The sequence below is a fragment of the Protobothrops mucrosquamatus genome, unplaced genomic scaffold (assembly GCF_001527695.2).
Source record: "Protobothrops mucrosquamatus isolate PMUCROS unplaced genomic scaffold, P.Mucros_1.0 scaffold587, whole genome shotgun sequence".
In the NCBI taxonomy this organism is placed as follows: Eukaryota; Metazoa; Chordata; class Lepidosauria; order Squamata; family Viperidae; genus Protobothrops; species Protobothrops mucrosquamatus.
This window is the reverse complement of record NW_015386887.1, coordinates 310331-321051: the sequence shown is the minus strand read 5'-3', so window position 1 is coordinate 321051 and position 10721 is coordinate 310331. Positions and strand designations below refer to the sequence as shown.

The 10721-nt window shown below is 45.2% G+C and overlaps 1 protein-coding gene across 1 annotated transcript in view; it reads left to right on the top strand.

Moving 5' to 3' along the window:
* The first annotated feature begins 279 nt into the window (after positions 1-279).
* The window catches only part of PAPPA (pappalysin 1), an 82574-nt gene continuing 72132 nt past the window's right edge, over positions 280-10721 (top strand). The window contains exon 1 of the mRNA XM_015817425.1: positions 280-371. Coding sequence (XP_015672911.1) covers positions 305-371 — 67 coding nt within the window. The 5' untranslated portion in view covers positions 280-304. The remainder of the gene's footprint in view (positions 372-10721) is intronic.

Genomic DNA, 10721 nt, shown 5'->3' with positions numbered 1-10721 from the left:
TCTCTTTCTTCTTTCCCTCCCTCCCTCCCTCCCTCTCTCCCTCCTACTCTTCCTTTCTTCCTTTCTCCCTCCCTCCCCCCATCTCTTCCTTCCTTCCTTCCCTCCCTCCCTCCCTATTCTCTTTTCGGTGCATCTTATAGAAAAGCAAAAGCCAAAAAAAAAGTAAGCAAGAAATTGGCTTAACCTCTTAAGACGTTAAGGTCTCCTCTCCAGATCCTCCCACCCTTGAAAATTTATTTTAATAATCCGCTTGTTCTAAACGGTTGTTTCTGTTGGCAGGGACCTTGGGGAAGAGTGTGACGACATGAACAAAGTGAATCGTGACGGGTGCTCCCTCTTTTGCCGCCGGGAGTTATCGTTCAACTGCGTAGGTAAGCTTGGCTGGGGTGCCTTCGCCCTCAGTGAATACCATGGGGCAGATTGTGGGGAGGATGAAACGGTCAAGGGACGGAGAGAAAGGTCGCTGTTACAATCCATCTGAGCTGGCCTGACACGAGATAGAGATCAGCATCTCTTCTGGTGGAGCTAGTGTTTTCTTTCCAAGCAGTGAATACAAACATAAATCCATCTATTTAATAATAATAATGATAATAAAGCTGAGCCTTTGGCAGCCAGGCTCATGAGATCTGGTAGGACTTTGATGTGAGAACGCTCAGAATAACTTGAGATTCCAGGCAAATTTTAGCCCTTGTGGACGCCGTGTTAACTGTTTTGTAGAGGCACTGGTGTAAAAGTATCTATAAAGCCGGTGAGTTCAACTGACTGAACTGTGGGTAGACGAGGAACGTAGACTAGATAGCTCCCATGAGTTACGAACCAGCCCAGAACACACATGATCAGGGGTCTTGAGGCTAAACCATACCGTGTTTGAGGGAATTGGATATGTCTGGTCTAATGAAGAGAAAGACTAGGGGTGACATGATAGCAGTCTTCTTCCAGTGCTTGAGGGACTCTCACATAGAAGAGGGGGGTCAACTTATTCTTCTAAGTGCCTGAGGACAGGACAAGAAGTAACAGTTGGAAACTCATCAAGGAGAGAAGCAACCTAGAACTAAGGAGAAACTTCCTGACAGTGAGAACAATTAACCAGTGCAACAACTTGCCTCCAGAAGTTGTGAATGCTCCAACACTGGGATTTTTTAAGAAGACAGTAGACAACCATTTATCCAGAATGGCATAGGATCTCCTTCTTGAACAGGGAGTTGGACTAGAAGACCTCCAAAGTCCCTTCCAATCCTATGATGCTATGTTCTGTGTTGTATTTGTGCACAGCGGTCACAATAACGCTGTTGTTACCAAGTCTGCTACCCTCTTGTGGGCCAGTCCTTTTGACTCATCTGCATAAACAGCCTTAAATTTCACCCGGATTCGGGTTTATTCACACTCTAAACTCGGGTTTAAGCCTTCTTTGTCTTTCATCTTTGATGATGGGAACGGTCAATCCTTCCTGGTTTCTTTGTAATTAGAGCCTCCCCTCCCCCCTCCCCATTCTAAATCCTAGAACCAGTGGAAGCTTATCTGTGGGATCTTTACGGGGGGGGGGGGGAAGCTGGGCTCTGAAAAGTAAAGGGTAAAATCTCTGGGAGCCCCCAAAGTTGGCAAAGCCGAAGGAATTGACGTCTCCTTTGAGATGCTAATCAGCCTCCTTGAAGGGGCATCAAAGTTGCTTTTATCCTTCCTTTTCAGGGATGATAATTGCTTAACCAGATCTTTTTTTATTCCCGAGGCTTGATTAGCAATGATTGTCGGTCCTCAATGGCTGCAGGATGCTTGGGAGTGTTCAAGAGATGGGGGTCCAGAGATTTAGCTGTTCATTATAAATTTCCGTCCCTTCCCCCTTGATGGGGGGGAAATGGTTCTGTGATTCCTAGAGGCCAAGAAATTCACACTCCTGGGAGAATCAGGCTTCGGATGCTTCACAAAAGGACAAAAGACATCGCCGACTGTTGCTAATTAGGGCCATCAAATGGGAATGTCCAGTCGCCCGAAATATATTTCAGCGGTCAGATGTTGGACAAAGCTTACTTGATGCCTGCACGATGCGTAAGGCACATCAAGTCAATCAAAATGTTTAAAATAGTACGGATAAGACCACACTCAGAATACTGCATCCATTTTTGGTCACCCCCCAATATAAGAAAGATGTTGAGACTCTAGAAAGAGCACAGAGAAGAGCAACAAAGATGATTAGGAGACTGGAGGCTAAAACATATAAGGAACAGTTGCTGGAATTGGGGTATGCCTAGTTTAATAAAGAGAAGGACCAGGGGGGACATGATAGCAGTCTTCCAATATCTTAGGGGCTGCCCCAAAGAAGAGGGAGTCAAGCTATTCTCCAAAGCGCCTGAAGGCAGGGTAAGAAGCAACAATGGATGGAAATTAATCAAGGAGAGAAGCAACCTAGAACGAAGGAGAAATTTCCTGACAGTGAGAACAATTAATCCATGGAACAACTAGCCTCCAGAAGTTGTGAATGCTTCTTCCCTTTTCTTTCCTCCAGAGACTTATTACTTCAGGCTGCTTATCTTCTTTTACATAAGGAAGATGAATCACAAGTATTGTGACTTAATTGTAAAATGTAAGCATCCAGCAGTCGGGCAATTGTCATTTAAAATTAGAGACAAATGCTCACAACAGGTTTATCTTCAACAGCATTTCCATTGATAATCCAAGCTCTTTCTTTCTCTTCCCTTCCTAACCAAAAATTGGGTGGGTGGGTGGGTGGGACGTCAACGTCCCACCGATGCAAATGGTGGTAATCATAGTATCCGTAGCTATAGTAGTTATACTAAACATAGTTTTGCTATTACCAATCCCTTGCCTTGCGTTGGATGGATTGATGTGATGCCAAGTATCTCTTTGGTTCTCTATGACCAGGTTGGTGTGTTGCGTTGTTCTTGGGTTTGTTTGTTTTTTTAAAAAAAATGGGAAGAATGAACATTGCCTTTTGCTCTCGCCTTGCCTGGATCTAGAATCCTTTGCCTCTGTGCATTCTCAGCTCACAAACCCTCCTGGATGTGCTTGTTGACCTGTAACTTTGTTAGCTTCTGCTTATGTTTTCCCTGGCCTGTTCTTTGCCCCAAGCCTCCTCTTAATCAGATAAGACTTGGATCGATCTGCTTTAGATCACGGGAGGTAAAAATAGCAGGAACAAAAGTGAATGTGAGGTCTTTTCTCTCTTTTTCTCTCTCTCTCTTTCTGTCTCTCTCTCTCTTTCTCTCTCTCATTCTCTCTCTCTCTTTCTCTTTCTCTCTTCCTCTTTCTTTCTCTCTCTTTCTCTTTCTCTCTTTCTGTCTCTCTCTCTCTCTCTTTCTCTTTCTCTCTCTCTCTCTTTCTCTCTCTCTCTCTNCTCTCTCTCTCTCTCTCTCTCTCTCTCTCTCTCTCTCTCTCTCTCTCTCTCTCTCTCTCTCTCTCTCTCTCTCTCTCTCTCTCTCTCTCTCTCTCTCTCTCTCTCTCTCTCTCTCTCTCTCTCTCTCTCTCTCTCTCTCTCTCTCTCTCTCTCTCTCTCTCTCTCTCTCTCTCTCTCTCTCTCTCTCTCTCTCTCCCCTCCTCTCCTTTGTTCCCCAATCTTGGTCAGACTGACCTGACCTCCTGAAACCCAGGGACCGATTTCTCTTTAACAAGCTTCCACCTATTAACCTTGCTGCACTTGTCCTAAAGAAAGAATCATCTCCCCCACACTTTGATTGAGTCCTCCCAGGGACTTTTGTCCCATTCAAATCCCCAGCGTCTAGTCAGAGCTGAAGAAGCTTCTTGGATGAGAAGTGAAACATCTTCAAAGAAAAAACAAGGAAGTCCAGTTGCCTCTTGAAAAAAAGCACCTTTGGGACAACCACGGACCTGGAGGATGGAGAACCTCCATAGACATTCAGCTATGCACGTTGGGATGAACCCCCTTCGAAGGGTGAGGGAGCATGGGCGGATTTCCAGAAAACATTGCAGACTCCAGGAACCATTTGCGCTTCAGTTTGTTGATGTGGACAACCCAGAATCATCCCCAACAGGGAAGGGACCCAGGGCAGAAAAAATGCTGCAGCCAAGAAGGCTCCACACCCATTTGCACCACTCAGCTGACCATGAGGACACAGGTAAAACCTCCAAATGGCTTCAACAACTCTCTCAAAGGATGCAAATGACCAGCTCTCTGCAAGGAGTATAAATCCTTCCATCCTCCACCCTCCAGTCAGAGCTGAAGAAGCTTCTGGGATGAGAAGGGAAATGTCTTCAAAGAATAATAAGGAAGTCCCATGAGGACACAGGTAAACCACCAAGTGGCCTCAACGACCCTCTAAAAGGATGCAAATGACCAGCTCTCTGCAAGGAGTATAAATCCTTCCATCCTCCACCCTCCAGTCAGAGCTGAAGAAGCTTCTGGGATGATAAGGGAAATGTCTTCAAAGAATAATAAGGAAGTCCCATGAGGACACAGGTAAACCACCAAGTGGCCTCAACGACCCTCTAAAAGGATGCAAATGACCAGCTCTCTGCAAGGAGTATAAATCCTTCCATCCTCCACCCTCCAGTCAGAGCTGAAGAAGCTTCTGGGATGAGAAGGGAAACGTCTTCAAAGAATAATAAGAAAGTCCCATGAGGACACAGGTAAACCAGCAAGTGGCCTCAACGACCCTCTAAAAGGATGCAAATGACCAGCTCTCTGCAAGGAGTATAAATCCTTCCATCCTCCACCATCCAGTCAGAGCTGAAGAAGCTTCTGGGATGAGAAGGGAAACGTCTTCAAAGAATAATAAGAAAGTCCCATGAGGACACAGGTAAACCACCAAGTGGCCTCAACGACTCTCTAAAAGGATGCAAATGACCAGCTCTCTGCAAGGAGTATAAATCCTTCCATCCTCCACCCTCCAGTCAGAGCTGAAGAAGCTTCTGGGATGAGAAGCAAAACGTCTTCAAAGAATAATAAGGAAGTCCCATGAGGACACAGGTAAACCACCAAGTGGCCTCAACGACCCTCTAAAAGGATGCAAATGACCAGCTCTCTGCAAGGAGTATAAATCCTTCCATCCTCCACCCTCCAGTCAGAGCTGAAGAAGCTTCTGGGATGAGAAGGGAAACGTCTTCAAAGAATAATAAGGAAGTCCCATGAGGACACAGGTAAACCACCAAGTGGCCTCAACGACCCTCTAAAAGGATGCAAATGACCAGCTCTCTGCAAGGAGTATAAATCCTTCCATCCTCCACCATCCAGTCGGAGCTGAAGAAGCTTCTGGGATGAGAAGGGAAACGTCTTCAAAGGAAAAACAAGAAAGTCCAGTTAGCTTTGGGACTTTCAGAAAGAGGGAAGAGGCAAGCGAAAGGATCCCTAACAGAGGGATGATTAAGCGAAAGGACCGACGGCAGCAACAAGGAAATCAGTTACGGAGGATTCCACCCAAGTACAAGCTGAGAACAAGAGGAGAAAACCCAGTAAGCCTCTTTTGAAAGGGGAAAAGATTTCCAGGAAGCTGGAAGACAGTTTCCGGCATCACGTTCGGCTCCAGCCAGCAGATCATCAGGGTTTGGCTTAAGCTCTGATTGTAATCGGTCGTAGTCAGAATTCCTTTTACAATCAAAACCTGCGCTTGGCCAGCGTTTATTTTTTCACTTTATTTTTTTTTTTTCATTTTATTTTTTTTATTTATTTTTTTTGCTTCCACGAAGCAAAGCAGTGGGAAGTTGACCCCAAATAGACTTGAGCAGTTGGCAAAAGGAGGTGGATGCAAAGGCCAATTTGGTCCAAGAATCCTGTAACTCAGAAACAATGCTTGGAGCATTCTTGTTGTCCCCCTTTCTTTCTTTCTTTTGCTTTTTTTTTTAAAATAAAATAAAATCAGAATTGGACGTGTAGTTAATACGATTCTGGGCCGGTTGCCTTTGGATTGATCCCTAAATAAATAATCAGACTTAAAAATATCCCTTTTCTTTGCCTCTTTAATTTCGTCTGGGCTGCCTTGTTCCCCTCCCCTCCCTGGATTTTTTTTTGTTTTGTTTTTTTGGGAAAAAGGACTTAAGTTTAGTGTAGAAGAAAAGATACTGCCGGTGCCAGCAGCTCCATCCATCCCAAACTGAAAACAAGATGCAGCCCCGTGGGGTCCCTCTCTGCTGGTTTGTGCAACGCAGTCCACCCACCCCCCTCGTCGAAAACCCAAAATTAGATTCATATTTTTGGGTTTGGGTTTGCCGTGTGCAAAGCTGTTGTGGTGGAGGTTTTGCACCCATTTACTTCCACCTCTTTCTGCCTCTTCTAAAGAAAAAAAAATCATAAGGATTGAGGACAAATAAACCAGAAGGAAGAACGATCTGTCCACAGGACATGCCAGCATGATGGAGTGGTTGAGCTCTAGGGAGGACTCTCCAGATGTGGGCCTTCCCTCCTTCCCACAGTGATGGACTGGCCGACCCACAAACTCTGGGGGGCTGTAGTTCTCCCAACATTTGTGAGGTGCAACCTGCGAAGATCTGGATTCAAAGAATCCTGGGGCTGGAAGGAACCTTGGAGATCTTCTAGTCCAATGTCCTAGGAACGCTGCTGTCATGTCGTTCATTAGTTTAAGGTTGAATTTAACATTAACCGAATTGGAAGGGACCTTGGAGGTCATCTAGTCCAACCCCCTGCTCAGGCAGGAAACCCTATACCATTTCGGACAAATGGCTGTCCAGTCTCTTCTTAAAAACCTCCAGTGTTGGAGCATTCACTGCTTCTGGAGGCAGGTTGTTCCACTGGTTAATTGTTCTCACTGTCAGGAAGTTTCTCCTTAGTTCCAGGTTGCTTCTCTCCTTGATGAGTTTCCATCCGTTGCTTCTCGTCCTGCCTTCAGGCGCTTTGGAGAATAGCTTGACTCCCTCTTCTTTGGGGCAGCCCCTTAGATATTGGAAGATTGCTATCATGCCACCCCTAGTCCTTCTTTTCATTAAACTACACATACCCAATTCCTTCCGTTTTTTCGTTGCTTTTCTCTGTATTCTTTCTAGAGTTTCAATGTCTTTTTTTGTATTGTGGCAACCGTCACTGGAACCAATATTCCAAGTATGGTCTTATACCAAAGGCATTACAAAGCGCTACTAACACTTTATGTTCTTGATTGTATCCCTCTGTTAGTCTAGGATTGCAGTGATAAAATATGGGGCCCACTGAAGTCTCTAAGTATGGATAGATCCTCCTGGAAAAAAATATCTCTCTGTGTGGTCACTAAGAATCAACACCTCCTCCATAGCACCTAATCAATCAAAGTCTAAGGAGGACTGATTCAACTATTTGACCTTAATGCCAAGCTGGAATACAGCAGAGATGGAGTAGAGAGGGAAGGACTCCTCCCGCCGGCCTTAGTTCTAGCTCCACTTGGCATCTGGACCCCCAACAGATTGATACCAAAGGAATGCAGCCCTTGCTTGAGGTGGGAGGGTGGGAACTTACTAACCCATCATCATCATTCTGATAAATCTCAGGAAATCTTTAAATGGACAGGGTAATCGGTTTTCTCCAAAGAAGCAGGTTCATGACACCCTTCTTCTCGTGAGACAGTCCAGACATCAATTTAACATTTGCTGTTTATAAGAGTTCGGCCAATGTCTTATCAGTTTTTCGGCCTTGCCAAGATCCAGTTTGTTATAAGGAACAATGAAAATCAACTCTCATGGGCCAACTTCATGCATGCCCTCTCCAGCTTGTAAGGAGGAGATAAACCAGGCACGCTTGGAATAATCAAGGAGAGAAACAACCTAGAACTAAGGAGAAATTTTTTTGCTGACAGTGAGCACAATTAAATCAACAGAACGACTTGCCTCCAGAAGTTGTGGGTGCTCCAACACTGGAGGTTTTTTTTAAAGAAGAGACTGGATGGACATTTGTCCAAAATGTATTGGGTCTCCTGCTTGAGCAGAGGGATGGACTAGAAGACCTCCAAGGTCCCTTCCAACTCTGTTTTTCTGTTAAATTCAGCCTTACACTAACGAACGATCTGGTTCACATCGCTCGCTAAACCTCAAAAAGTTAAGATGAGCTAAGTGGAATGCCCCAAAGGTGCTTTTTCAAGAGGCAACTGGACTTTCCTGTTTTTCTTTGAAGCAAGGTTCTACATTTAGGCAAGAAAAACCAAATGCACAGGTATAGTATAGGGGGTACCTTGCTCAATAGTAGTAGCTGTGAGAGGGACCTCGGAGTCCTAGTGGACAATTACCTAAATAGGAGCCAGCCGTGTGCTGCAGCTGCCAAAAAGGACAACACAGTGCTAGGCTGCATTAACAGAGGGATAGAATCAAGATCACGTGAAGGGTTAATACCACTTTACAAGGCCTTGGTAAGGCCACACTTGGAATCCTGCATCCAGTTTTGGTCACCAAGATTGTAAAAAAGATGTTGAGACTCTAGAAAGAGTACAGAGAAGAGCAACAAAGATGATTAGGGGACTGGAGGCTAAAGCATATAAGGAACGGTTGCTGGAATTGGGTATGTCTAGTTTAATGAAGAGAAGGACGAGGGGGGACATGATAGCAGTCTTCCAATATCTCAGGGGTGGCCACAAAGAAGAGGGAGTCAAGCTATTCTCCAAAGCACTTGAAGGCAGGACAAGAAGCAATGGGTGGAAACTAAGCAAGGAGAGAAGCAACTTAGAACTAAGGAGAAACTTCCTGACAGTTAGAACAATTAACCAGTGGAACCACCTGCCTCCAGAAGCGGTGAATGCTCCAACACTGGAGATTTTTAAGAAGAGACTGGACAGCCATTTGTCCGAAACGGTATAGGGTTTCCTGCCTGAGCAGGGGGTTGGACTAGATGACCTCCAAGGTCCCTTCCAACTTTACCATTATTATTATATTTCGCTTCTTACGCAGGAAGCTTCTTCAGCTCCGACTGGATGGTGGGGGAGGGAAGGATCCAGTCGGAGCTGAAGAAGCCTCTTGGCTGAGAAGCGAAACATCTTCCGAGGAAAAAACCAGAAAGTCCATTTGCCTCTTGAAAAAAAAGCACCTTTGGGACAACCGGGATCTGGATGACGGAGAATCCCCAAAGACATTTAACGAAGATGAATCTCTTGCATGAATGCTTTATACTACATGGGATGGAGCAGGAGAGTGAACAGATTGTCTATCTGCCTTGGACAGCCTGCTTTTTTCATACATGGATTGGTCTCCCTTCTTCTTGATGTCACCAGCGTGAACTGTGCAGTTGCATTTGACTTTTGTTTTGCAGCTATTTCTCTCCAGTTTGGAAAACAGCTTTTCCAATGTTGAACCAGTTCTGCCTCTTCTCCTTTCCTCCCCCCCTCCGCCCCCTTCTTGTTCTTTTTCTTGTCCAAATTACAAACCCTGGCACAGAACTCAGAGACAATTCCTTTTTCCACTGTGTTCCTTTCTTTTCTCTCTCTGGCTGGACAGCTTTGGACATTCTGGGTCAGTCTATCTGCCCTCCTTGAAAAGGGCAGCTTGAAAATATTTCACGGTGACCTGCCAACGCTAGGAACAGATCTTCTCTTGAGAAGAAGACAAACGGAGAAGAAATACGGTGCCGAAGCTACATCTTCCCGGCCTACCTAATCTTTTCCTGGCTCCCCTAAACCCATGTCACTGGGGCAAGCCTCGCCAGGAAGGTAAAAAGGGGGCAGGACGTGCTGACTCAGAACAGCAACGCTGGAATCCAACATGGGGCATGTTCACCGTCTGTCTTGCGTTCGGCCAAACTCTTCTTTAATAACTTGGAGAATTTCTGCCTTAATCCAGACCACTCTGTCTCTCTTTTTCTCTCTCGACTCCCATGAGCCGGAGCAGAAAGATTTATGAAGGTCTTAATTAGCTGCTGTACTAGATCACAAGCTTGGACTCTTCTCCATATGAATCAACTCAGCACAATGGAGCAGACCAGGGCTTGCTAGCTTAAGGTGAACATATGAACTTATTGCAGGGGTCCTGTTGTTATAATGCTTTTTTTTTTGTTTTTAAGCAATGGTGCTTAAGCAATTTGACAGAGACACAACTTTAAAATTTGATTTAATTCGGTTTTATCGGGGGGGGGAATGTATTTATGTTTTGTTTTAAATATGTTGTGCGCCGCCCTGAGTCCCGTCGGGAGAAGGGCGGCATATAAATTAAATTAAATAAATAAATAAATAAATAAATAAATAAATAAATAAAATAAGTATGAGCAAAGAATATTTCTCCCCAAGGGCATGAAAGACCCTTCGTAGCGAAGGCATCATGTCTAACAGAGATGGTTGACTGCCACTGACGTGGTTTGCAATGTTGGGCTTGATGCTTTGACAGGGTCCACAGCAAAGGGGCACCTGAGAATATTCCAGTCAGCCGAAGAAACCCAGCTGAGTGAACTTTGTCTAGTTAGAACATGCAACATAGAATAACGGGAGTTGGACGGAACCTCGAAGGTCATCCAGTCCAGCTCCTTGCTCGAGCGGGAGACCCTATACCATTTCAGACAAATGGCTGTCCAGTCTCTTTTTTTGAAACCCTCCAGTGATGGAGCACCCACAACTTCTGGTGGGCAAGCTGTTCCACTGGTGGATTGCTCTCACCGTTGGGGAAATTTCTCCTTAGTTCTTCCACATTTGTTTTCTCTTTCTGTTTTTATGTTTTAAACGCATCTTCAGCAGTTGGAGTTCCCCAAGACGAGAAGTGTCCTCTCTCTCTCTCTCTCTCTCTCTCTCTCTCTCTCTCTCTCTCTCTCTCTCTCTCTCTCTCTCTCTCTCTCTCTCTCTCTCCCCCCCCCTGTTCTTTGT